The sequence below is a fragment of the Podarcis raffonei genome, chromosome 1 (genome assembly GCF_027172205.1).
Source record: "Podarcis raffonei isolate rPodRaf1 chromosome 1, rPodRaf1.pri, whole genome shotgun sequence".
NCBI lineage: Eukaryota > Metazoa > Chordata > Lepidosauria > Squamata > Lacertidae > Podarcis > Podarcis raffonei.
This window is the reverse complement of record NC_070602.1, coordinates 43,792,440-43,820,021: the sequence shown is the minus strand read 5'-3', so window position 1 is coordinate 43,820,021 and position 27,582 is coordinate 43,792,440. Positions and strand designations below refer to the sequence as shown.

Here is a 27,582-nt window from a genome sequence, read left to right as displayed (position 1 = left end):
CGGCCCTAAATGTGTAGTGTGATGGATGTGACTCTGAGGGGAAGGACCCTTACATTAAACTTAATTGCACAAAAGCAAAATGTAACTGGAACTGTAGCATGAAACAAGGTAGGTATTCTTTCAGAAGATTCTTTGTTTTGAATTTGCTATTCAGGAGTAGGCTATCAAAAGGAATTCACATTTATTGGTATGATTTATGATTGGAAGAAAAAGTACTAATTGTTAACTCTGCTTCAGTACTCCCTCCTGGCTTGAAGTTTCAATCATTAGCAAAACTACAAGAATGAATTGTATAAAACTACAAAATACCTTTACTTTACATTTCAAAGCTGAGTTTCTATAGATTCTTTGCTGTCGCTTACAAAATGAATTTGAAACATCTTGCAAATAACAATTATTGTTGAACAACCTGATCAAAACTGTTTAATTTACCTGTAGCAGGGTAAAACAGTTTGCAGTTTTGCAACTAAATTGGTATCAGAAGTTTGGCAAGAAGGAGGAGGAACCAGCCAAAAGCAATGAACAAAGAGTACACTGATTGTTACCTACAAATATGGCCTCCTTCAGACACAACCACAGGCATGTGGAAGCTGCCAAACTTGTCATGTTATTTCATGTGACTGCACCATACATGTGAATACTTAAATCCTGTGAATTGAGCCAATTGCACATCTCTTCCCCTGGCCCTCATATTGGGAAGGTGGCAATCAGCTCTGCTCATATAGTTGAGGTAATAACAATCTGCAAATACTCCACGGCAATGTGGAGTAGTATAGGGACCCAATTCTCACTTGACAGGATTTAGTTTGTCTTATAAATAATTATATAGTGAGATGACAGGACTTATGTATGCATACAAACATGCTTCTTTTTAGAGCATAACCATTCTTTTGAGTAAACTGTGGAAGAAGTTTGGGACGAATAGATATAGTCAGTCCTCTTTCTAGGTTGCATACATTTTAAAAATGATAGAAGATAGGGAGGATTGGCAAATGAAAGTTTAGAGGAACATATAAATTTGTAGTCTGAGGGCGAGCTGGGAAATGACACTCCCACTGATTTTTATTTATTTTTTAATTTATAACTAAATGTTAAATTTTTGTTCCACTTCCCGAAGAGAACATGTGACAAAGTCATTCTGATTTCTTACAAAACTAATTATAATTATATAGCTCTATAATGATATAGAGCTATATCATTAGTTAATTTTGGCTCACCCAAAGATTTTTACTAGGAATTTAGTGTATCCTTAATCAGACCATTCACAAAGATCACCTAGCTTCATAAATTAAGACACAAACCCCTCTATTCAAAGTGGACCATATGACCTTCAATCCATGTATGTGCTGAAGTTTTCTGAGAAAATAGGGCATGCACCTGCCAATATGTTTAAAATTAAAGCTGCAGTATTATTTTGATTTTGCAAGGACAGTTGCTAATGTAGGTGTTACTTTATAGACCTGTCCTTGACTGCTGAATGGGCAGCTTTTAAATCAACAGATGACACGTTTGCACCAACAGGTGCCAACAAAGGCATCATCCTGGTGTTTTGCCTTCCTGAATCTAATAGGAAGCTTGCACTTTTTAGTCCAAAGGGTGCCAGTTTGGGCATGGGCTTCCACTGTGTGTCAAGGTGGCCAGGTTCCATATTAGTTTTCATCTGCAGAACTGGAAGAGACACATTTGTAGTTTTTGCCATGCATGGTACATTTTTCCAGCTTCTCCCACCAGTTGTTGAAATGTTACAATTTGGGTCCTTTACTTCAGAGTCCGGCATTAGATTGAAAACACCCGATTCAGATGAAGGATCTCTCAGGTTCCTGTCACCATCAGTGAGATCATCGTCTTCCAACTGAAGTAGGAGTGGCGTTACAGAACCACTACTCTCTTGCACAAAACAGAGGTCCTTATAGCTCTCACCCAATTTGCCAAACTGAAAGTGAAAGCCTGCTGCTGCAGCAGCTGATTCCGTGCAGTTTCCCATACCTTCCAGAGAAAACTCAGTGCTTGGGGAGTTGGGAAGTTTTGATCTGTCTGGGGCTGCATCATTCAGCTGCCGATTGAGGGATACAATTTCATTCAGAAGTGAGGTGAGTGTTTCATCAGTGCCATCATTCTTTAGGTCCATTAAGTCACTTGCATCCAGTGCTGGTTCAGTTATTGCAGAGGCTACTTTTTGCAGTTCCATTTCTACCCCAGAGTCCTGGAGTTCATTAATCTGTAGCTTCTGAAATGAAGAATCCTTTGACTTTTGTCCCTCATCTCCCTTGCATATATCTTTTAACCTAACCCGATTTCCACTTAACTCTTCAATGAAGAGTTTTGTTGCAAATAATTCTGGGGATCCCTTCATACTGGATACATTTACTATTTGTGGAAAACAGTTTTCTTTTTCGCTAAGAAAAACTTGAGCTGTTCCAGTAGCATCCCTGTGTTTTCTGGAAGACGGTTCCGCATTTCCTTCAGACTGAAAATCAGTTGTTTCCTGCAATACTATCTGCATAGAAGGTAAGCATTTCTGGGAATCTGTATCCAGAGTTACATAAGGTTTCTTATTTAAATCCAGGAGTAAATTTGTATTTTCTTCAGTAGCCAGTGACACCACATTTACTATTTCTATTTCCTTTGTATTTTCTTCAGTAGCCAGTGACACCACATTTACTATCCTTGGCATCATTAAGGAGTCTTCATTTTCTGTAAGTAAGCCCAAACAAAGATAGGCCTGTTAGAATACTGGTGAGAGAGGAAATGGGATCTAAAGAGCAACTTTTGGCACTGCTAAAGCCTGGAGGGATACTTGTAAGATTCCCAACCCCCCCCGAACGTATCACAGATCTGTCAAAAAAAGTCCATCCTGTTTCAAAGGGGCTTGTTAAATAGCATGTGAGGCTACTGTTTGAAAAGTAAAAGCCTAAAAGCTTTTATTCCATCTGAAAAACAGAAATGCTAACTATAAGAGATCAACTGCAAAAAGGAACAGAAGTGTCCTATATGATGATGAACCAAAACACAAATGTGGTGTAGTGGTTAAGAGCAGTAGACTTGTAATCTGGTGAACTGGGTTCGCTTCTCCGCGCCTCCACATGCAGCTGCTGGGTGACCTTGGTCTAGTTACACTTCTCTGAAGTCTCTCAGTCTCACTCACCTCACAGAGTGTTTGTTGTGGGGGAGGAAGGGAAAGGAGATTGAGACTCCTTAGAGTAGTGATAAAGCGGGGTATAAAATCCAAACTCCTCCTCCTCCAAGTGGCAATTCACAAGCCACAAGAGCAGTGTGCAGAGCCACCTTATAGGAATCAGTATAATTCTGCCCCTCCTGTCCCTCTCCCAGCCAAGCTCTTCACTCTAAGGAGATGCCTTTCTGCACCTCCCCAGGAACAGCCAGCCGCTTGTTCTTCCTTCGTTTCCTGTGTGTAGCTCTATGCCTTTCCTTTGAGTGAAAGGCTTGGGGTAGGATGCTGTATGCCTGGCAACGTGATGGCGGCCCCAAGCTGCCTTTTATGGGATGGCTCCACACACTTCTGCAAGCAAAACTAGACTGTTTATTATTAGTGTGGGAGAAGGAGCTGCTCCACTCAGGTACACATCAGATCTATGCTTCCCAGAATGCCCTGGGGATTTTGGTTTCACTTTGTATAAAAATCGCCTCCTTTCTGCAGCCTACCTGTGACACTGCTTCTGTTCTTGGAACATATCAATGGTTTCGTATGCCTGTTGGACAGGATTACTGGTTTTGTCTCTCTAGAAAGAGAAAAGGGGCTGTTTTCCACAGTGGAACTAGTAGTTCTCGCTGTTTTAATGATTTCCACCATATCTTGCTGGTTCTGGTTCTCCTGTTCTTCTAGTGCCTTCTGCTTTGTAAAAATGTATTCTAGCTTCTTCAAGATCGCTTCCTGTGACTTGCCTACAGAGAAAACAAAGAGTTGGATATCCCTCACTTTGCAATTCAAAGGAACAAAAACACACATTAGCTCAAAATACAGTATTTCATAGTGCAAGATTAGTACCATTTCCAACACACATGGCTCGCAAGGATATAGTTAGCAAGCAGAACATCTTTAATACCATTTGCGTCTTTGAAAATATAATCCTTCAAATCCTACATGAACAATTCATCCCAACCACTTTGAATCATCCTAGTATTCTCCTATGCTGGAATTTCTTTCTTCATCTACATGTTTTGTTTTGTTTATTTTTTTAAGAAAACCTGTCCATGAAGTCATCTCACCTGAGAGTGCAGACACTTTACGAATCAGGGTGTTGCGCTTGCACAACAGGAACTTCTTGTGGCTTGTCAATTGGTCTGCCTGATCTCTTAGCCTCTGGATATCTTCAGTGGCCTGGAAAGGGACGAAGAGGTCATTTTTACATTCCAGAGCAATACGGGGGGGGGGGGGGACAGCTTCTCTTCTCTACTCTCAAAGCATCCTAAAAACAAAGCAATGACAGAAACTTTGCAGACATGTTAGCGAATCAGCTGCATTAAAAAATTAGGGCCTTTGTGTATATTAGGATAGCAAGTTTCAGCTGGGGACAGAGGAGACAAGGCAAAAAATGCTATTGGTGGAAATAATTATCTTGGCAATTTGCCACTACAGTTAATTGGCTAATGTACTCAGCGAAAGAAAATTAAGCCAAATGCATTTGTCCAACATGGAGCTGAGTTGCTGTGGCACGTTAGAACCCCCCCCCCCCAAATATTTGTATCTCTCTTTTTTGCATCTTCCAATTTAAGATTTTTTATCTTGCTGCTGTTAAAAATCAAGTTCTCCTCTTGATGAAGAGGCATTTCCCTCCACATAAAGCTAATGATGAACCATCTACCTGCTCGAGGAGGATGCGCTTGGCAATTCTGGGAGTGCTGTGCAATCCCAAGGCCCCCTGCAGTTTTTCAAAGAGTTCTTTCATTTCATTACGCCGACGCTGTTCATCTGCTGTGTGTTTCGGGCGATAAGAAGTCATGCTTTGTGTCCAATTCTTTGGTTCTCTTTTCCAGAGTCCAGACGGCTGTGGACAAGAAACAGTACTTTCACCAGACGGGGGGGAAAATGCAGTGACTGGTATAAATACTTGGGATTTTATATTATCCCCCAAACCTGGGCTTCTGCATGTCTCCACAAAGCTAGCCAGATGCTGGATGGGAATGCATGAATAAGCTAAACAGCTGTTTGGTTTTGAAGGTGCAACACTGGAAAACAAAGGAGCCATACAGGCTACTGCACAGCAGCTAGGATTCTCACTTGGGTCACCAAGGGGGATGGGGAGAATGAAAAGGGCCTGACTACCAATCCTGTCTCATGGCACGCGCATAAAACAATGCCCTTAAGTAATTTAAAAAAACAACAACAACCCACTACCAGTCAATGTATATTTCAGCTGGAATACACACACCACAAAGACACAACAGTAGAAAAGAAATGTATATTCACCTTAGGGGACTTTTCCATCACTTTACTTGAAGAGTCATGAGCAAGATGCCTAGAAGGATTTAAAAAGGGAAGTTGTGTTTAGTTGCACAAGTCAATCTGGCTCAGATAATAGCTTAACCTCAATCAAAACTGCAAGAAAACTTTCTTTGTGCCAAAAGGATCAGGAAGCTGTGCTCTGGTCACACAGGAAATGTCCCTGCTCTGTCCCCTATTTCTGCTGTGCCCTTCTTGCTTTCTCACTCTGCTCTGCATGCTACTCAGTCTCTTGAAGTAAACAAATGAATGAACCAAAGGTTGCCTGAAACAGCACATCTTAGGCTCTTAGGACTCTCAAAAATATAATTTGAACTAACATACAAATTAAAGATGTCCTATATAGCCCCAATAAGCTGATAGTATTTGTTATTTTTTAAAATTTAATCTTTGAGTACTAACATTAGTGATTAGGAAACAGCACATCAGCCTATTTGCCCATCTAGCCCAGGACTGGTCCTAGGCTGAGGTTTTCTGATCTCTTGATTCTTTTAAGTGGAGATGGCAAGAATCTTTTTCATACCAAGCAAGTGGTCTATCATCAAGACAAGTTACCACGGAGTAAATTTAGCCTACAAGTGTGTACAGTCATAGCAGGAAGGAATTCCCACATTACAAATCAAGGTGCCCAGTCTGCTGTGTAGTTGCAGTTTCTTATGAGACATTAGATTTCTTTTCTCAATCAGTGAATCCAGCCCTTCAGCTATCTGCTTGATAGCTCTGGGTTGGAAGAGGAAGGGCTCTGTAGAGGGGCCAAAAAGGGCTGAATTTAAGCTGTGGTTGCAAAGCTTGACGTTCTACATTGCATCCTTGAAAAGCGGTTCAGAGGGCAGGCCACCTTTCCAGCCGAAATGGTCCCCCAGTCCTGTCCTAAAGGTTATGAGCTAAGCTAAAAAGGGCTTCTGGGTGACGCATCATTGCAAAGTCTCACTGTGTGAACCAAATAAACCACACAGCAGAGCCTTGGCCTGCATTGAAAGTAACTATATCTGCTAGACATCATAAAAAATAGCACTATGCTAAAAATCCATTTGCTGGTGTGTCTTTGTTGTTGTTGTTGCTTAAAAAAAACTTGCTTACAACTGTCTGGGAAGTAGGGCATGAGCTGCTGTAGTTTTCAGGTGAGAAATAATACTTTTCTTTGAAAACTCTTCAGGTTCAGTGTTCATTTTCTTGTCACCTTGACTGGAGTCCCTTCCATTCTGAAACAGAACATTAAAAAGGCAGTTAAACTCAGTCCTGCAGAGAAGCTCCAGCCAGGTAATGTTTCATTTCAAACTCAGAATGTGGTGTGTTTCTTCCATGCGCTAGCAGAGAGGAGGCAACCAGCAAAGGCAGGTGTGTTCATGGTAAACCATTGGCTATGGTATATTGTGACATGGAAACTGGCCTATTGCTCAAACATTAATGCTCAGGGTATAACTGAAGAATGGTAATAAAGACCATTGTTTTAATGTAAAGTTGCAACAACTTGTTAAGGTGTATAATTATTTAACTTTGGTGTTCTGAGGATTAAGTAACAAATTGAGTCTTACCAATTGAGAAGTATCACCTGCAGCTTCTTCAGGACAGTTAACATGATGTTCCTTGTTGTACATCGCTGTAATGCTATAGGTGTGGTCTAATGATACAGCATCGGGATGGAATATTGGAGAATCACTGGATAATTGCTCTACAATTTCGGCATACTTTTTGACCATCTCTGAAGTAGTAGCACTACTCTCACATATGATACTTTCAGAATGGAAATCTGAAGGATGTGCTGGCAACTTATTTTCTTTTAATTTGGTATTGTATATTGTGATTTCTGACTCTTTGGCCTCCACCGTTTTCAAATGTGGTATTTTTTCTTCCAGCTTGACAGAACTGCACTCTCCTTTCCAATTGGTATTCTTTACCTGGAGGGATACAACATGATGGACAGTGGAGTTTGGAACGTTTTTCAGCTCTGGAAACTGAACTACTGTAGTTAGCCTAATACCACAAAACAAAACTCATCTATGGCGTTTGTCAAGACTCCATACACTCCAATTTCTGACTGAGTCATGAAAATATTTACACGCTTTTTAACCACAGAGGAAGTTAAATTCTCAACAACAGAATTTTTGCAAGAAGTTCAAATTCTGTGAGGAAAGCAAGTCTGGATGGTAAAACTGGAGAAATTAGTATAAAGAGAAGTTAAGGAAAGGCAAACAGTAGAAAATTTTCGCACACACCTTGGACCCAAAGATCCAAGGCAAGTGACAGCAGTAATCTCAATTGGTCACAGTGGTTCGCAAATAAATTGTGTTATAGTAAAAACATTTTGCTGCCAGATTTGTTTTACAAATTAAAGCAGTGCGGGATGCTCACCAGTGTTTCAGTCTGGTGGTCAGAACTCCCATCAATATCTTCCTCTGCAGAATCATCTGTTTTTTCACCATTTCCTATATCATCCTTGGTGATACCAAATGACATAGGACCATTTTTCCAATAGTTGGTTTTAGATGCATTTTTTCCTAAGCATTTAGCAACTGGATTCTGGGATGATTTGCTCCAAGTTCTGTTGGGCTCAGCAAGGTCATCCTTAAAAGCTTGATTCTCTCCCCGTAAACCAGAAATACCTTTTTTATAGCAAGAAATTTTACAGTTCTCCTGAACATTAGCACTACTGTTAGGAAGATATTCTTGGGCACTATCCACACACTTCTTTCCTGGTGTGTAATTCTGGTCCCTTGTGCAGCAGATCTCAAGCTCTCCTCTCTCTGTTTCCTTGACATTTTCTATTTGCATGGAGTCACCCCTCTCTTTCCAGTGCCTCCTTAGCAGTTCAAAGTCATGTTGATTTTGCTGCCGACTCTGAAGCAATTTGGCCCTTTTCTGCTGCTGCTTTTCTGTATGGCTCATGCTTACAATCCGCTGCAGTTTACCAAACAACGTTGGCTGTGTCTGCTTAGGTCCTTCCGAATCAGTCATGGGCCTTTGCATTTGGGCAATGTGTGTTTGCTCCCCACTTGAACATTTCATATGCGGAGCCTCTTCCTGACGTGTGGGGCTTTTCTGTAATGTATCACACACAGGAACGTCAGTTTGCAAACTATCTTCAGCCTCATCTGACATACCTTCAAGGTACCTCACATGCTGCTTCTCACTGCTCACAGTCACTTTAACTGTCTTACTTGGCTTCCTGCAAACATATGAATGGTCTGCCAATATCGCGTCTGATGGAATGTCAGGATGCAATAAAGGTTCCCCACTTAATAATTCTCCCCCTGCATCCACGTTGTCTGGAGCAGTCTTTGTAGCAGTTGCACTTTTGTCAGGAATAAACATGTCCCCTTCTTCCTTCACCCGCAATGGCAAATCCGTAACAGCTTGGTCTGGCTCTGCACTACAGACTGCTGAAGGAAAGATAACAAGCAGCTTTAATGCTCTAATCAATGGAATAGCAGCGAGAAGAACCGAAACAAATCCTGTGCTGTTCATTTTACCTCTAGTAAATAATAAACTAGGCAAAAGCGGGGAAAGGAGCAACAAGTAGGAGCGAAGGTCACATCACAAGACTCCAATTGATATCAAAGTGGGAAAAAGCAAGAGCTTTGAAATTTAGCGCAACAAAGAAGACACTGAAAGTGGCACTCTTTTTGAAATCATTCCATTACCCATCCTCAGTCATGAGTGGTGTTTGTTTTGTAGCCCATGAGGGAAGGGAGGGATCCCTGAAGTATGCAGATGCCAAAAAAACTGAAGGAAAAAAATGAAAGGTGTTTTAAAGGCTTCGTAAGGACTGTGAATGTGCACAGCACACGAAGATGAATAAAATATCAAAACAATCTTAAAACATCCTTCTACATACATCAAGGTCATGAGAAGTAAAACACGTATGGCTCCATCGCCCACTCAATTACCTTGGGATGCCTCTAACTGCTCAGGCCATTTCCTACTTTATCACTGTTTCCTTAGCAACCAGACCTTCAACAGGGTTGTTGACATTCCCGTCCCTATCTGTTCCTTGGAAACTTTCAAGGAGATGCCGGATTTCACTCAAAACAGACATAGCAAAACACCCTGAATGACCATCTGTGGCACTTTCAGGGTCAGATAGGAAAGGAATGCAGCGTAGGAGTCATAAAATGCAGGCAAACCAAATCAAGCCTAATACATTCTAGCCAAAGGTTCAAGACAATCAGTATTGGAATTTTTAAATTTTTTAAGAAAGGACACCCTGGGTCTTGATAATTCTTAGATCAGCGAACTTACCTTCGCTTCCATTAGACTGGTTTGAGTTAAAACGCAGTTATAAAGCTTTGATTAACAGGAAAAAGCTCCAGTCACAAAGGGAGGAATGGCAGTGCCTAGTGGAGGCCTCCCGAAGGAAAGATTCTGCCACGTTTTGGAAAACAATCGCAAAGGGCTGGAGAGACTCCCCGATCGAAGTCGAATACTCTATACCCGCTGGAGCATGGGAGGCCTATTTCCTCTCATTATATTCATCAAATCAGCTGGTCCCAGTTCTGCTTCCTGCTTCAAGTGAATTTGGCAAGGAATGGCCCCCTGTAACCACAGAAGAAATTACTGGCCTTATTCAATCTCTTAAATCAGGGAAAGCCCCGGGTGCTGACAATATCCCACCAGAAATTCTTAAGGCAAATGTTGAATGGTGGGCCCCTGTGCTAGCCGCCTTGTTCACTAGTATAAATCAAATGGCTATTATCCCCGAGGACTGGGGTTTAGCCATCATCATTCCAATATTCAAGAAAGGAAGCAGAACTGAGCCAGCTAACTACAGACCAATCAGTCTATTAAGTATTATTAGTAAACTATACGCTGCTCATTTATGTGATAAATTAGTGGAGTGGATGGAAAGAGAGCATATTCTATCAGAAGCACAAGCAGGTTTTAGAGCAAAGCGTTCAACTATAGACCAGGCCCTTATCCTTCAACACCTGGCAGACAAATACTCTAGAAAAGGGGGGTCTTTATATGCAGCTTTTGTGGATTTTAAATCGGCTTTTGATCTAATACCAAGGGACAGACTCTGGGAAAAGCTTGGCGCTACAAACATAGATAAACGCTTATTATGTCTTATCCGTGGTCTATATGAAAACACCAGGGTGAGGGTAAGATGCGATCGGTCAGGCCATCTAACTAAAGAAATTCAAACGCACTATGGGGTTAAACAAGGATGTGTCCTCGCACCAACGCTATTTAATTTTTATATCAACTCTCTAGCAGTAAATATGGCAAAAGAAAATGCCCACCCTCCCAATCTGGCAGGTATGCCCCTCCCGGTGCTTCTGTATGCGGACGACGCAGTCCTACTCTCCTTTTCCTGCGTTGGCTTGAGGAAGCTTTTGAGATCACTTGCTGACTATTGTCAAGCGGAACAACTATCAATAAATTACAGCAAATCTAAAATTATGGTGTTTTCAAAGAAAAGAAGGAAACACATATGGAGAATTAATGGTCAACCTATTGACCAGGTAGCAACTTTCAAATACCTGGGAATAACTTTTCAGGAAAGGGTCTCGTGGCACCAACAGATGAAAAACGCCATTGCCAATGCAGGAAGGGCCAATAAAGCCCTTACAAGATTTTTTCACGGGAAAGGGGGTAAATACGTTCCGGCGGCCTCCCAGGTTTTTGCTGCAAAAATACTCCCACAATTCACTTATGGATCCCAGGTTTGCAGTTTTAAAAATTTTGCGCCTATGGAGGCATTTCAAACAAAATTCTATCGGTGTTTATTGGGGATCCCCCCCTGTGTATCTAATATAGCTGTCCGCTTAGAAGTTGGACAACCACCCGTTAACGCGCGGTTGTGGATTCTAAAGATACACTACTGGTTAAAACTTATTTTTTTCCCGGCCGGTTTGGCTCCTTTAACACTCTTAGACACCTTTCATTCTACCTGGAAAGCTTCCCTGTTTGAAAAGATAAGAAGCTTGGGATTCTCCCCACAGATCTTGATAGCGGCAGGATATGAGAGAGCCAGAAGTCAAGTGCTTCAACGCATTAGGGACATAGAACTGCAATGTCATATGGGCAAAATGGATAAATATGCCACAATTAGAGACTTTGGGAGAGGGTTCTCACCCGCAAATTATCTGGCTGATTTACAAATACCTAAGTACAGACACTCCTTTACCCTGGCCAGATTTAACGTTCTGCCCTCTGCCCTGCTGCTAGGCAGATATGAGGGCAAACCATATGAGTCACGTGTTTGCCCATGTGGCTCATCGGAAGTGGAAACAAATCTGCATGTATTGCTGCACTGTAGTTACTACGAGGACCTACGCCTGACCTTTATTGCCCCAGTTCTACAAAAGCTTAAAAATGAATCAGAACTCCAACGTATGAGAGCCTTGGTAGAAGATAAGGTCCCTGAAATTACGATCAATGTTGCCAAATTCTGTGTAGCCGCTATTAGGCGCAGGAAACAAGAGCTTTCCAATGCCAATATGCAGGCGAAGGCAAATACTTAATTTTATTTACGCTGTCTAATTTTAAATTGCTGTTATGGCCTAATCTGTATTGAAATTGTCCTTTGTTTTTTCCAGTGTTATGCTGTGCTGACTAGCTGTACGAGTTAATCTGGTCTGTGACCGTTTTTAATAAATTTGATTTGATAATTCTTACATCAGCACCATTGCCATTCTAAGAGAACAAGGGAGGTGCTCATGGCGAGTTCGGGCGCCTCTTTTTCCAGAAAAATAGCACTGTAAATAGGCCCTTGTATTGCGGGTCCAGCATATATATATATATATATATATATATATATATATATATATATATATTCCAAAAAATGGATAAGCCCATCGCAAAGAGTAACATGACAATTGTACGTGCCTCCTTTCATGTGGGAGACAGGGGAGGAAAGACTGAAACATGCAATAAGTGGCAGTACCCTCAGTGGTGAAAAGCATCCTAAACGGAGCAAGAGAAAAGGTAGGGGAAATCCATGCCACAGAGATGGATGGGAGGGCAGAGTGGATGAAATTTGTAGGATGACTGGGTGCTCACCCATGGGAGGAAGCCAGGAGTGTAAGGGTTCAGCACTAAAGGGTGCCAGTAGGGCAGATGTTGGAGGAACAGTCCTCTAATTCAGTGTTTCCCAAGCTTGGATCTCCAGCTGTTTTTGGACTACAACTCCCATGATCCCTAGCTAGCACGATCAATGGTCAGGGATGATGGGAATTGTAGTCTGAAAACAGCTGGAGACCAAAGGTTGGGAAACACTGCTCTAATTCACTGCTGATCATAGAAACTTAAAAGGCAGGCATGGCACCTTCTCTGCCCCTCCACCCTCATCTAAGACTAAAAAAAGAAAACGTAGCGAGTGACATTTAGAAATCCATGACTCCCCTAGCAAGGATATTCTGAACGCACATGTAAAACAGAAATGGAACCATATCACTGAAATAACGTCAGGTCACCACACCAGCCTGGTTCACACATCATGGTAAACCAAACCATGGCTTAGAATGAACGTGTGAGTGTTCCAAAAGCAGCTTATTTATCCCCAACCTAAGATAGTACATAGACACATACATTTGGTTAAAAAAAACAACCAGCAACAAAACACACAGGGTGTGACGGGACGAGAAAGGCACATGGGGGGGGGGGGTCAAAAGAAAGAATAATCAGATGTTTTACCAGAGAAACCACGGTAACATTTTGTTGTAGTTTCCATTTATATTTGATAACAGTGTCAAGATTTAACACACCTGGATAGTCCAGAATGTTTATTCAGCAAACTCCCAGAAAAAAAGTTTTTGAAAATATTTCGAACACTTTTCTAGTAAGACTTACATTCATCATTGCTTCTCATCTGTTTATTAACATGTTCCAGTTTCCAATCCCTTTTTCCATTGCAGCATTCAGTAATTTCACATAAATATTTCTTCAAGCTTTTCTTGTGCACAGAAACTCCCTTTAACAGGGCCACCCTTTTCTTCAGACAATCAAATGTGCACTCTGTCTTGCAGGAAAGTGTAGGCTGGCACATCCCAGAAGCTAAACTAGCACAGACACACCCAAGCTGGCAGGTGCCACTGTGTGCTGGATCTTGGCTGCTGGTTATCTTACAGGTAGGCTTGCTTTTGAGTGAAGTCTGAAAGAATATACAAATATGTATCTCAAGAATTTAGGCAAGAACCTAGACACAACAAATTTTGAACAAATGTAGGGTATAAGATCAATTACACAACACTTTATGATACATAATTTATACCTTGTCCTCAACTGGATGGTATAGAAATGCACAAAAGATGAAGGGAAACAGGATTGTACCCCGTGTGTAACAGAAAGTGAAAGCTAACATCCAATAGCCTTTTAAAACACAGAACATGGAAGCATTAATGTTCAAGATTATCAGGAAAAAAGAGGAATGTCCTGTGCAGTTTTCATTTGTTTCTTATGTTCTTACTACTGTTTAGAGTCTGATCACAGAAGTTCTTCTAAGCAGGCTAAAGCAAGCCGATTTGATCATCATTCTGCAAGCAGCAGTCTTGCTTAAGAGTTCCACAAGGGTCATTCACTAGATTGTTGGTTCAGAATCTCAAAGCAGTCTCGCAAGACTTACCAGACACTTTTTGTTGAATAAAATGGATTGTCTTGTGCATGGGAACATTAGAATCCCACCTCCCCCCCACCAGGATTGGTCTTTTATAGGACATTAATGCGAATAAACTGTAATTATAAGAAGAGCATGCTGTAGCAGGCCAACAGCCCATCTAGTCCAGCATCCCATTCTCACCGTGGCCAACGAGATGCCCATGAAAAAAATGTGCAAGCAGGATCCAAGTACAAAGCACTCTTCCCCACCTGTGGTTTCCAGCAACTGGTACTTGGAAGCATCCACTGTACTGCCTCCAGCTGCGGAGACAAAGCATAGCTATCGCGACGAGAAGGCAATGACAGCCCTTTCCTCCATGAGAGTTAGAAAGGAAGGCAAGGGAAACGGCCATTTCTACTTACCTGAGGGCTAAGCAGAGATGCTAGAGATAGGTCTGCTCGCTCTTTGGTAATGCAAGTCCGTGGCTTCCCATTCTGCAATGCACGACCTTCCAATTCCATTAACTCCACCGGAACCTGCTTATAAATGAATTAATGTCACCACATTTTTACCTGAATCTGAGCACAGAGTATCAACTCTCTCTCTCTCTCTCTCTCTCTCTCTCTCTCTATATATATATATATATATATATATTAAAATGACAATATTCCTGCATTGCACAGGAATGCAGGGTCCTTTCAACGCTGCAATTCCATGATTCTGTGGCTCTGAGTACTTGGTAGCAGTGCAGGGTAGTGCAATATTTTAAAACAAGGATGAAGTTTATGTTGAAGTACTGCAACGTGAGGATGTAGAGCAGTCATATGTGCACATAGTGATATTTGGTCCTGCTCCTACTCAGACTAAACCCTTTGAAATTCATGGACATTACTAACTTAGGTTCGTATATTTCAATGGGTCTGCTGTGAGCCAGACGTCACCTGAATACAACCCTAAATCGGTTTAGAAATGTGAAAACAAATCCCAGAAGTTACAGGTCACACACCGTGAACTTATGAATAATTCTAATGCATGAAGACAATAGAAGTTCCTTTCTTTTCTTACGCTAATCTTACTGTGCCAGTTACATTGCATGTGAAACAGAATTAAGAAATCCTAATGGCCCATCTGAATTTTGCAGATGATCTGCAAGGACATGGTGGTCATATAAAAATGAAATAGAAATGAAAATGTTTTGCCTTGTAATTTCTGAATGTAACTTCTTTACTATGCAGCAGATATGTATACTGAGTTATGTATTTCTCTTTGTTTTTCATGCTTTTTCCAAAAACCAATGACGTATACCTTCCCCACCTCCTGCAAAATAGTCAAAAAAGGATTGCAAAAGAAAAATAACTTGTGAGTACGTGGGTCCATTTCTAGCATATGCATATCTAACCAATGACCAAATGTTAAAGATTATTGAAGCTTACCTGAGAGATGATCAAAGTATCCAGAGAAAGGTCTGCCCATTCTTCAGTAATACAGGTTTGTGGCTTCCCATCCCTCAAAGCACAATCCTTCAGCTCCATCAGTTTCATCTGAGATAAATGCAGTGGACAGCTACTCTGTTTTGGCTGCTGTGCTTCATGCACAGTTATTTGCTTTCTCTGTATGTTTCCATCAAATTCTGGCACATGCACATTATCATCCACTTGGCTATATGATCTAGACCTATTGATGTTTTCTAAGGCACAGAAATCATGCTCCTGCTTTGAAGGCACTGTAAACTTTTTGGAAGATTTTACCCTGCCTCGAAAAGTTGTTTGTTTATTCTTAGTTTTTCTTCTCCTTCTAAAAATGGAAGGCAGAGAAGGAGGCTTGAAAGCGTAAGTGCTAGATGGAGTAATGATGGGTTTCTTCTCTGGAACTTTATCGAGGGCTTGAGCACTGCTGGCACCTTTGGATGAAATCTGGCAATCCATGGGATAACTAAACAAGCTTGAAGAGAATCCCACACTTTCCATTAGCTTCCCTTCCCTTTCCAAATATTTGTCCAGTTTATCACTGCAGAAGGCAGATCGGTTCTTCAGTGAGTCCTCTAAAATGCTACCTGAATTAATCCAGAAAATGACATAGAGAAAGAAGTCAAACACAACCTCTGAAAATACATCAATCCCAGTTCTGGCAGAAAAAGAAACTCACAAAAGTTTATCTAAAAATTCTCAAAAGATCTCCTTTCTGCAGCATCATGAAGGGAAAATATATACAAAATCAATGTCCTACCTTCCTGCTTAGAAGTGTTGTTAAGTCTTCCTTGCCAGCCTTTTATCTTTCTAAAATCATTGGTTTTCCCAGTCTTGGAAATGAAGGAAAGGGTGGTATCTAGAAATGAAGGTAGCAAAGCAAGTTTATTAACAAGGCACAATATTCCTGTCTATAAACAACTGTATATATATTCAACTATAAACTAATTATCACATGCATTTATTGAAAGGGGTACTCAACAGGCGACAAGGGCCTGAGTAATAGCAAAGTTAATTCACCAAAAATTCCTTCTAGAAAATAATAACTAAAATAAGAACAGTCATGTCCTTCATTCCCAGAGGGCTCTACAGTTGCACATACTATAGAGAGCACTCCAATTTCCTCCAGAGATGAACCTTAGCCTTCTTCCCAAACTTGGATCTAGAGAAAGAGGAGACAGGAGTTTCCCTACAGCTGCATAGCACTTTGGAACACGGCTGTATGAAGCCCAGTACAGCTGCAAGTACGATCTCTCTCAAGCTTTAAGGTTGGGAAGAAATCTGGGGGTTGTTTTGGTGTTCCACCTCCAAAGCACTCCAAACACCTCAAAAATATGGTGGCAAAATGTATGTACCCCCCACAAAGTCTCGTCTGAACGGTCAGACCTAACAATGCACAATTTACATAATTTATAGCTTTGTTCTATACTGTTCGCATCGTGCGGTGATAATGTAATTTACTAAGACAATGGTTGTACATAGAAAATACAATGAATGGGTTAAAAAAAAAGTTTGCAAACCAACAAGCCCCAGCCTTGCTTTCTGGAGTTGGGAGTGCTGAGACTGCTGGCTGCCACGAAGTTTCAAGCTCCAGTCTTCCTCTCCAGCAGGAACTAGAAAGGGGGACACGGATTGCCCTCTCCATTGCACTAGGCTTCCAAGACTCTCTGAAATGCAACTATGGAGACGATATACCCTGCCATCTCCCTGTCCCAAGCTGGAGAAGAGGGCCAGAATATTCCCACAGCCTGGAGCTCAGATGGAGAGCACGGGTTGTGCCTGACCTCGTTCTGTGATGCAACACAAGGTCAGAAGTGAAACCCCATTACTTGTGAAGTGAAACTCTCATAATATCTGGCTGGCCAACAAAAGGCAGCCGGGTTTTATGGACTCTGCTTACCATTCTAACATTTCGAAAAGATACATTATATTTACCTTGACAACTGAGATCTGTCACTTGGTTTTCCCCAAATACATAATCCTTTGAAGGTCTCAGGGGAAGCTGCACACCCAAATATTTCAGGTCAATGCTAAGTGTTGGGTCCACGGAACCCAACTTCAGCCCCACTAGAAGAAGAATACCCCTCGTTAGAGATCTTTACAAGCATGAAGAAAGGCAGGGTGGCCAGTGGTTGCCAAACTAGCACACATGAAGGTCTTTGCGGGCAGGCCTCCCAAACTCTGAGCTTTCGTAAATGTCTCTAGCCCTCTTAAAAAGAAAGGTATAAAACAAAATGTGTAAATACCCTTCTAAGTAATTCATTTGAAATGAGTCACCATGGCTCCTCCTACCTCTCAGTGTTTTTGGCCAAGGAGCGAGTCAGAGCTGTGATTGGTAAGTGAGTTGTTTGGACACCAGGCAGCAGGAATCCAAGGGTCCTAAAGAGTTGCTGTTTCACTTCCTATACACAGGCGTACCTTGGTTCTTGAACACCTTGGTACTCGGACGTTTTGGCTCCTGAACGCCGCAAACCCGGAAATGAGTGTTCTGGTTTGTGAACATTTTTTGGAAGCCGAACTTCCAACGCGGCTTCCAATTGAGTGCAGGAAGCTCCTGCAGCCAATCGGAAGTCGCACCTTAGTTTTCAAACCATTTCAGGAGTCAAACGGACTCCTAGAACAGATTAAGTTCAACAACCAAGGTATGACTGTAGTGTAGTTTTCCTGCTCCCATCTTATTTTCTAATGAAATCTCCTTAGTTTGTCTTTTGTTTTAACCTAGCAACCAAGGATGCACCTTTCTTATAGGGTGTTTGTCTGATTCTGTAGACCCTAGGAGTTATTTTCTGCAAATACTACAGCAAATAAGAGTGGGTAGACATTAAATATCCCTACTTCCTCGAAAAGGCAAATGTGAAAACTTCACAAAGAGGTTGAGGTCTGCTGTACAGGAACTAAAAACCTGACATTCATTAAGAATTTGCTGAATAGTTAACTTAAAGCACAATGGTATTTAAGCCTACTCAGAAGTAAGTTTCTGTGTTTACTGGAGCTTACTCTTGGGTAAGTGGGTTCACTGATAGCAGCCTAGGCTTTGATTTAGGGTTGGCATTTGAGAAAAACATGGTTCTTGTGACAGGCAGAAATTCAGGTAAAGCCTTTTCTAGTATGGAAATGCAATTATTATAAGAGCTTCACTGTGCCAGTACTCTCCAGTTTGGGTTGTGTCATGCTCCCCACATCAGCCATTTCATGACTGGTGCCCCCAGCACTCTCAAAATTTGAAATGTGCTACTAGTTTAAAAAGGTTGGCAGCTTCTGAGAGAATCTATAAGCCACCAACTCCCTCAAGCACAGGTGAAGGGCTCTAATACAAATGTGGGCAGCATTCATTAATACAGTTGTTCATAAACTAAGCTGTTCTTAAACCAAGGTACCACTGCACATTGCATCAAAGTTTAGCTGAATAGACTACAGAGCACACACATGAGGAACAATATCTGAATACTATGTTCTAAGGGCAATTTCGAACTAAACCGTTCTACTAGCTCAGTCACTTCTGGCTGTGCAGTGGAACTTCCCTCTCCCCTCTCTGTATTCCCCTGAAATTGGTTATGGTTCTCCCTCAACCCTTCAGAGCATTTTGTTTGGGGTGGCATGAAGAGAGGGGAGGGACAAGAAGTTATGTCGCACAGCCGAAACTGTGCTAGCTGAACTGTTTTGTTAGATGCTGCTCTAGATAACTATCACAGCAGCTGCAGAATCTATTGCTGATAACATACCTTCTTGAAGACTAGGATGTATCACTTGTCTGTGCCTGAAGGACTTCAAATCTTCTAAGAGCTTTGTTTCCAGAAGTTGTAGGTTTATTTGAGAGTCTGTCATAGAACAAAAAGTATTATTGACACATACAAATAATAATAAAAATGTGTATCATATTCTAACGTACAAATGGTAAGAATGTGATACACTTTAAAAACCCAAAAAAACCTACTGTTTGCTTAGCAGTCTTAATTTGCCCTGCACTAAGGCCGCCCCATCTCAATTATGCAGCGTCAAGAGTACCTGAATCATATGTAGTCAGGAAGGAAGCTTCTCCAGTCTGTAGTCCTTCTCTTCCCCCAATTTTATCAAGTCTGTGTTTATCAAGAACTTCCTGTGCACAAAGAGGGACTACAATAAGTGTTAAATGCTTAAGCAAAAGTGGCCTAGACAACCTACCAAGAGTCAAATTAATATTAACAAGATTTAATACATACTAAAGCTGAATAAAATGGTCTGGATTTTAAATTCTGCATGATCACATACAAAAGGCAAGGTCACAAGTACATAAAAAGAACACCCTGCTGATTGGACCAGAGGCCTATCTTGTCTAGTGTGCTGGATGCCTATGAAAAGCCCAAATGCAGGATATGAGCAAAATGGCACTCTCCAGCTCACATTTTCCCAACAACTGGTACTCAGAAGCACACCTCCCCTGATATTGGAGTTAATATATGTCATTAACCTAGCCTTCTCCTCCACAAATTCACTCTTTTAAAGCCATCCAAACTAACAGCCATCACTTCATCTTGTAACAGAAAATTCTGTTGTTTTTACTATGTACTGAATGAAGAAGTATTTCCTTTTGTCTGTCTCGAATCTTCCCACATTGAGCATCATTGGATTGCTCTGGGTTCTAAGTATTCTGAGAGGGAGAAAGAAGTCTGCCTGTCCACTTCTCCACACTATAATTTTTACACACACCCATCACATCCCTTCTTAACCCACGTTTTTACTAGGCTAAAAGCCCCAAATGTTGTAACTTATCAGTGAGTTGCTACAGTCCCCCCTTTGGTTGCCCTTTCCCAACTCTGTAGCATCCTTCTTGAGATGTGAACACAACCGTACACAAAACTCTCCAAATACGGTTGCATCACAGGTTTATAGAAAAGGATTATGGCATTGACAATTTTATTTTTTATTCTGTTCCTAATGATCCCCAACATGGTCTAGACACTCACATTCAGAGCTATTGAAACTGAAGAGCGTGAGCGTCAAAGCATAGAGGTCCCGCCACCCCAAACCTGCAATTTTCACAATTAAAAAAAGAAATGCACATTTAGCTTTCAATCTGTCTAGTATAAACTATGCTAGACAATATTAAATTTAAATGATAGATTTACCTTTGATGCAAAGGATGCAAAGAGGACTCCATCTATATCTTCGTAATCAAGCACAAGCTCTGGCTTGGCAAAATCTGGTCCCACATTGCTTGTCATAGCAGACTTTGCTGTGAATTTCAGGGATGGTTCAGTCTCAATCACTTTACGTGGTCTTCCTCTTTTAGGTGGACCAAACAACACATAATCTGCTTTCTTATCAAGACCCCTTCCCAACACAGCCTTCTTGACTACATTTTTCTCTTTTCCTCCATGAATAAATTTGGTTGACGTAGGGGGAAAGAGGTTGAAACTCATTGCTTTTTTTGTTACCATATGGCTGCTGTATGTTTCAGTATTTATCCATGGCGCATCTTTGGCCAAATAGCATTTCTCTGTGTTATTGCTTCTGAAATGAAGTTCTTTATGTTTTGCTTCCACAACTTTAAGCGGGCTAGCTAGTTTGTTATTTTCAAAACAGACAGGCAAAGAATTTACTGAATGATTCAAAGAAGACGTCTGTGTCTTATAAGAAGACAAAAGAGCTTCAAGAACAGAGATGGTCATATTCTTGGTGGTACCACAGCACTTTAAGGAGGCATCAGGCACTGTCCCACTACCCAATTTTAAAGTTTTGTCTTTGGCAACGCTCTGTGGTTGCTTGTGGGATTCAAGGTCCACTTCTCTTCTTCCTATTTCATCACAGTTTTTCTCCAACTGTGTCTCTGAAATCTTGTTTCTATCTCTACAGAAATATTTTTCTGTTGCTTTATCAGTGCCTTCCCGGTTCATGAGTATCCTCTCTGTATGTACCCTTGGCCCATAAACATAGTAATCTACAGGCTTATCTTTAATGGATATACGGATATCATCATTTGAGTTCAGCTGTGATTTCACACGGGAATCCCTTTCACAAGCTGTTGGACTGGAGAAAGGAAAACAAAAACTAGATCAATGTAATTGCAGAAATTAAATAATATCCTAATAAATTTATTTTGTCCAGTTTATCATGCATTTGTATAAAAATTATGTATCTGTTATTGCTAAGTAATGCAAAACCCTAATGGCTGTGCAGTTTATATATAGCTTTAGCAGCTTCCATTACTAGTGTGAAAGTAAATCAGCCTTCCTTTATCCATCAATCAATACATACATCATTCAGGTTACCTGTGATACCATATATATTTTCTAAAGCAATACATTTGCTGGATGAAGAGTTTGGATTTGATATCCTGCTTTATCACTACCCTAAGGAGTCTCAAAGCGGCTAACAATCTCCTTTTCCCCTCCTCTCCCACAACAAACACTCTGTGAGATGAGCGAGGCTGAGAGACTTCAGAGAAATGTGACTAGCCCAAGGTCACCCTGCAGCTGCATGTGGAGGAGCAGGGACACGAACCCAGTTCAACAGATTACAAGTCCATCGCTCTTAACCACTACACCACACTGGCTCTCTGGATGCTATAGTCTCTCTGGATGCTATAAACTCAGACCAAATTTTATTTTAGTGTCACAAAATTATTCCCTTCTGTATTCCCATCTTCTTTTGGTTGATTTGGAAGTAAGTTCCAGTGAGACCTTCTCCCAATTAAGCATGCATAGAATTTTGGCCTCATGTACCTACCTGGAAATAATTACTTTTAAGTAAGTATGCATAGAATGGGACTGACTGCCAGCTTTAGTTTAGCATTTACAGTGGTACCTTAGGTTACAGACGCTTCAGGTTACAGACTCCGCTAATCCAGAAATATTACCTCGGGTTAAGAACTTTGATTCAGGATGAGAACAGAAATCATGCGGTGGCGGTGCAGCGGCAGCCGGAGGCCCCATTAGCTAAAGTGGTACCTCAGGTTAAGAACAGTTTCAGTTTAAGAACAGACCTCCGGAACAAATTAAGTTCTTAACCCGAGGTACCACTGTATTTATTTAAATCAGAGATGGGGAACTTTTTTGATCCCACAGGTCAGATTTTGACCTGGCCACGCCCTGTGGATCAATTTTGACATATGGGCAGGACAACCTACCTGTCAATCTCAGGACATCTGTATGATGCCACATGATTGATAGGTGGGTCATCCTGCCCACCTGTCAAAATCACTTACACTGGGTTCTGAAGCGCCCAACAGTCAGCTGGGAACTGCAGCCACCTGGCTGCCAGGCACTTGGAGAGTGACAAGCATAGAACTGGCAAAGTGCATCTGCATGCAGGTTCCCTTTATGCTCCAATCCTATGCACACTTAATTGGATGTGGGTCTCACTGAATCTCACTACTTTACTTAATATCATTGTCATATTAATCAAACCAATTTCCTGCACTCCCAAGCCTGCCCACGCACTTACTAATGAAATCATTAAAAGTTACTTCTTTAAGCTGCCACTTTAAACGGATACTGCTGGGACTTCAATCTGACCCCTCTGAATTCTAGCACAACATTAAAGAACTCTAATGCCCATCAGTATTCTGATCATGTATTAGGTGGCAACTACCACCTTCTTTTTCTAGGACTACAACTCACACCAACATGGCACAGAGGAAAACACACACACACCAGGTAGACTGCATCAGATACAAAATGCCACGCTGGCCAAAGCAACCACTTATCTTGACTTTCTGTATCTGGCTGCAGCCAATCACATGCCACAGTAGAGTTTTAGAAGTAAGGGGAAAAGACAATATCCACCTTCTGTTTCTCCCCAGCATCTCACTATTGTAAGAGTATGATAATTTGAGCTGGTACTTTCACAGAGCTTTAATTTTTTTAGCCCCCGTCTCCAATTCTGCATGCTAACGGAGTGAAAACAGATACAAATAGCATCAAGGGAACGACATAAGCACACTTAGCACTAAAGCGGTGCAGGGAGGCCAGGGCACTCACTGGTGGGGAAGATCTCATCTGCAGGCTTAAAATGGCCCAAAACACATCTCCAAAATACCCAACCAAGCCATTTCTAATAAATTTCACCCATCCATCAAACGGCATCATGTGACATCTTCTATCAACCATTTTGAACTGCCTACCACATGCCACAGCTTTCCTTGGGATCGCCATAAAAATTATGTATTCTACATACAGTTCCCACAACACTAAAAGCAGCCAAGATTACCAACATGGGGCTGGAATGGTTACAACATTTTGGGTGTTTAAGTGTAGGGAAAAGGTAGGGGGACACACACACACACACACACGATAAAAGCCTGTAAAATTTTGCATGGTTTAGGGCTATCCAATGAAACTGAATATAGAATGGCCCCAAACCATTTAGGACACAGCACATAGTTAAACTATGAAATATGTTACCATGAAGTGTAGCAATGGCCACCAACTTGCATGGCTTTAAGAGGATTAGACAAATACATAGAGGACAAGTTTATCAATGGCTACCAGCAATGATCGCTGTGTTCTACCTCCACCATCACAGGCAGTAAGCCTCCAATTACCAGTTGATGGGAATCACTCATCCCCAATAATGATAGATATGTAACTGTACCATTCAGACGCATCACATTTTGTGTCTGGAGTAAATGTTTCTTTCTCCAAAGAAGTTTTATACATCTTCCAAGCATTACATGAAGCATCTAGGTCTCTTTGCTTTGGATCCAAAACATCACCTTCAGTGAGACACCTGTAACTGCTTGTAAAGTTAGAAACTCTACGTCTTTTCTGCTCTGGGCAATCATTTTGCATTGCCTTATGTTCAGGTCTGTTGCTCAGACCAGCTTTCTTGAACCCTTTGAGAAATGGGTTGTAGTCTATTTTCAGTTGTGTCATTTGTATATTTTGATAGGCAGTCACAGCAAAGAACTCTGTCTGTGGGAAAATGAAGGTATGGACATCAGGACCATTTAGCTGAATAACCTCTGTGACTCTGTCAGCAAGCACCAAGTGTAGCCGAGGTAGATAGCGGTGCATAGAGTGCAGAATGATATGCCCTTCCTGGTCCAAGGTATTGTTAGTAAGTTTGAGTTTGTAGAAAGAGACTGGCTGCTGCATCCAGTAACGGCCAGTAGAAGGCGATTCAGGGTGAATGAATACTCTTCCCAGCACATGGGGTTCTGCTTTCCAACTGGGCTCCCAACTATGGCCATTCCATTTATAGCGTAAGTTGTCAACTGGAGAAATATCCATGACCAAGATATACTTCAGCTTGGAGTCTAAGCCTGTTATCCAGTATCGACAGTATGGAAACATCCGCCTTCCCTGCTTAGTCAGAATCATTTCTGTGCCGCGATAGTAGAACTCATTCCACATATTGTTGTTGTCCAAGGTAACAGTAATGCTTCCTGAGGTGCAATCTGCTGGAAGGCAGGTCTTCACTTTCGATTTTACTGGTGCTGCAAGGCCATTGTCCTCTTGATTTGAAACTAAGTCTCCTTGGTCAGCTTTTCCAGTGATCTGCGGCTGTTTCATGAGAACGTAAAGAGCAGGCACTTTACCCAACGCCTTTCCACCATCCTCATTCCCAAAGGCCATTGGTTGCTTCTTCATCATGTACAGTGTTGTAAATTATCATATCAACTCCGAAGTTGCAAGAGTTCTGACAGCCTTTCCCTCATGGCCACCTTGTTAAGAAACAACAAAATACACAATAAATATTTGCAAAGAAAAAGTAGACTTGAAATAAGAACATAAGTGGAGAAGGAAAGCACATGTGATTTCAGCAGCATGCCCCAACCCCTACATATTTAACCATAGTTTAGTTTAACCGAGGTTTAATATGATGTGTAAACAAGACCCAGGTGTTTCAGCTAATTAGAAGATTGGGTGGTCAGAACAGATAACATTGTTGCACACCACCCCAATCTCCAAGCGGTGAGAGATTCTGGAGGTTGCAGGCACTTACCCAGAGATCGATTTTGCAGAATGAGGGACAGCAGAGACTGTGGTGTCTTTATGATATATCATTTATTTACACTTATATACCACCTGAGCCTACAATGAAGGGGCTCACAGTATTAACATCCCAAGAAGATCTTGCTTCTCTCATACTCACAGCCTTAGATTCCAGCAGAAATCAGGCATGGCTCTGTCTCTCAGCCTGATTCTAGCTTCTAGCTCTCACACACATCTCTGGCCTTTGTCCTTCTCACCAACAGCCAGGTAAAGGAAGGTGAAGATATTTGCCCCTAGATGTACAAACCAACTACAGAATAACAGCTTCCCTGTAGAAAAATAGCAGACAAATTTTAAAAAGGCATTAAAACACACGCCATCAAAAACAGATAGTAAAACACAATTGCACTTTTAACCCAACACCAGTAGAGTACAGTGGTACCTCCGGTTACGAACTTAATCTGTTCCGGAGGTCCGTTTGTAACCGGAAACTACTAGTATCCCGGGGCAAAGTTTGCAACAAGGGGCATCTACTTCCTGTTTAGCGGAGAGCGTAACCCGAAGCATTCGTAAGGCGAGGTACCAGAGCTACATCACCTAAAGGCCTTGCTCATTCTTTTCTTTGTGCCACTGCAGCACGAAGAAGCTTTCAAACACACAAACACAGAGTTATCAGAACAATTTCAAAAAAACCATTAAACAGTTCCCATCACCAACAAGCACATATCAACCGCATTTCAAAAAGCAAAACTTTAAAGAAGAATTCATGCTGTGAATCAGTGCACAATACCCAAAGGCACAAACCCCCACCCCAACACACTCTTTGTCCCGAATTTCACAAAGTTCATATTTAGTGCATCAGAAGGGGAAAGTAAAGTAAAGCAACACGCAGTCAAACATCCTTCCCCATTGGCTACATAAATTGTTTATGTGAGGTGAACAAATCAAGAAGGGGCCAACTCTGATGTTGATCTTCTCTCCATAAGAAAGGTACCGTGTTGGTGCATCACGCGACCTAACCCCATTGCCTTTGCAAAAGCGGTCCTTTTCTAGGAGGGAGTTCCGCCGACAAGAAAACAGACGGACTTGCGCACGAGACAGCGGTTCTTGCGCGCGCGGGCGGAGGGGGCTGCATTTCCAGCGTCCAGCAGGCGAATAACTCAGCTGAACACGGAAAGCTACCACAGGAAGCTGCTCGCTTCGCTCCTCTTCGGTTTGCTGCCATTCTTTTTACACCCGCACCTCAGCCAAATACCTCAAGGCGGCTTCCGTTGCGTCGAATCAGCCCTGCTCCTGCCCCACAGCCTGCGCTGCTCAGGTGTCCCTCCAGACATCCAAACCCAAGTGCAGCCCTTCTCGCTCTCAATTGGGCGGGAGGGAGACTTGCACCCCAACTTCCCGCACCAACAAATCTGGGGTGGGAGGGAATGAATCCGCCACGCGGGCGCTAAACTCTGACCGACTCGCTCGCCCTTTCCACTCTCATGGAGCCAATCCGGGGCTTTGTCCCGCCCGCCCTCCGGATGTTTATGGTCGGTGGCTCTTCCCATTCCCCCCGCAAGGGAGGCACGAAGGAAGGTGGGCGCCCGCGAAGGAGAGCCTTCCGCTGCCCGCCACCCCCGACCCGCAGCTTTACCTCACGCCTACCTGGCGGGGTCTGGGCCCCAGGTGCCCCCCAGCCCCGCGCGCGCACACCTCCCGCTGCAGAGGCAAGACAGACACGTGGTGGTGCTGCTGCTGCTGCTGCCAGGCGGACACAGACCGTCCGCTCGCGTGACGTAGAGCTTCCACAGCGCGGGCCGACGCGCGGTCACGTGCACGCCCTCCCCTCCCTTCGGACGGGGCTCCTGAGGGCTGCAGTCCTTACCTGGGTCGGCTTGGGAGCGAGACCCGCGGAAGGCGCGGGGTGGGGCTTGCTTTGGAGCGGGCAGGGCGGAGCTGTAAATGTAGATATCGGGGGGAGGGTGGCATGAGGGGAAGTGGAGCCAAAGGGGCGCTCCTGCCGCTGGCCTCGTCCCACCTGCCCAGGAGAATGGCGCTCGCTCCCTGTCCACCTGCTCGCACGCCGAGCCTTCCCCGGCTGGCCACGCACGCGCGCGCCCCCTCCTGCCGGGCGCCCCTGCGCCTTTCGAGTCCAAAGCTGGCAAGCACGTGGGAGCTTGATCCCCGTGGAATGTGGCTCGCTCAACTCAGTGCGACTTGCTT

At 42.5% G+C, this 27,582-nt stretch overlaps 1 protein-coding gene and 2 long non-coding RNA genes across 7 annotated transcripts in view; 2 read left to right on the top strand and 1 right to left on the bottom strand.

The window, feature by feature from the left end:
- Nucleotides 1-162: 162 nt before the first annotated feature.
- LOC128411110 (MAX gene-associated protein-like) lies at nucleotides 163-27,433 on the bottom strand. 3 transcript variants are annotated; one of them, XM_053383150.1, is made up of 19 exons: nucleotides 27,245-27,433; nucleotides 25,538-25,706; nucleotides 24,035-25,106; nucleotides 20,569-21,469; nucleotides 19,469-19,559; nucleotides 19,186-19,281; nucleotides 17,399-17,530; nucleotides 16,224-16,322; nucleotides 15,431-16,050; nucleotides 14,420-14,533; nucleotides 13,253-13,553; nucleotides 7,814-8,841; nucleotides 6,997-7,359; nucleotides 6,542-6,663; nucleotides 5,429-5,477; nucleotides 4,824-5,006; nucleotides 4,228-4,339; nucleotides 3,664-3,903; nucleotides 163-2,694 (listed from the first exon to the last, which is right to left on the bottom strand). In XM_053383150.1, the coding sequence occupies exons 3-19, from the start codon at nucleotides 25,033-25,035 to the stop codon at nucleotides 1,448-1,450; spliced, it is 6,699 nt and encodes a 2,232-aa protein (XP_053239125.1). In that variant the 5' UTR covers nucleotides 25,036-25,106; nucleotides 25,538-25,706; nucleotides 27,245-27,433; the 3' UTR covers nucleotides 163-1,447. The 3 variants fall into 3 exon arrangements, with proteins under 3 accessions (XP_053239125.1, XP_053239128.1, XP_053239119.1); XM_053383153.1 differs by lacking the exon at nucleotides 27,245-27,433 and adding an exon at nucleotides 27,025-27,167; XM_053383144.1 differs by lacking the exon at nucleotides 27,245-27,433 and adding an exon at nucleotides 26,633-26,877.
- Nucleotides 2,002-7,458, top strand: LOC128411177 (uncharacterized). Of its 3 annotated transcripts, none has more exons than XR_008329714.1 (4): nucleotides 2,002-2,090; nucleotides 2,641-2,696; nucleotides 6,618-6,721; nucleotides 7,318-7,458. It is a non-coding gene; the product is annotated as an uncharacterized LOC128411177 (long non-coding RNA). The 3 variants fall into 3 exon arrangements; XR_008329713.1 differs by lacking the exon at nucleotides 2,002-2,090 and adding an exon at nucleotides 2,419-2,508; XR_008329712.1 differs by lacking the exon at nucleotides 2,002-2,090 and having other exon boundaries at nucleotides 2,603-2,696.
- Nucleotides 22,295-27,582, top strand: part of LOC128411174 (uncharacterized) — a 165,888-nt gene continuing 160,600 nt past the window's right edge. The window contains exon 1 of the long non-coding RNA XR_008329710.1: nucleotides 22,295-22,454. This is a non-coding gene — a long non-coding RNA (uncharacterized LOC128411174). The remainder of the gene's footprint in view (nucleotides 22,455-27,582) is intronic.

Bases quoted from the DNA above. Each gene is read 5' to 3' on its own strand.
- LOC128411110 (XM_053383150.1), bottom strand. From the start codon at position 25,035: ATGATGAAGAAGCAACCAATGGCCTTTGGGAATGAGGATGGTGGAAAG. The intron at 21,470-24,034 runs GTACAGTTACAT...TCCTTTCTCCAG, and splicing joins AAATGTGATGCGTCTGAATG to TCCAACAGCTTGTGAAAGGG. The intron at 13,554-14,419 runs GTAAGTAGAAAT...ATATTCTTTCAG, and splicing joins CATCTCTGCTTAGCCCTCAG to ACTTCACTCAAAAGCAAGCC.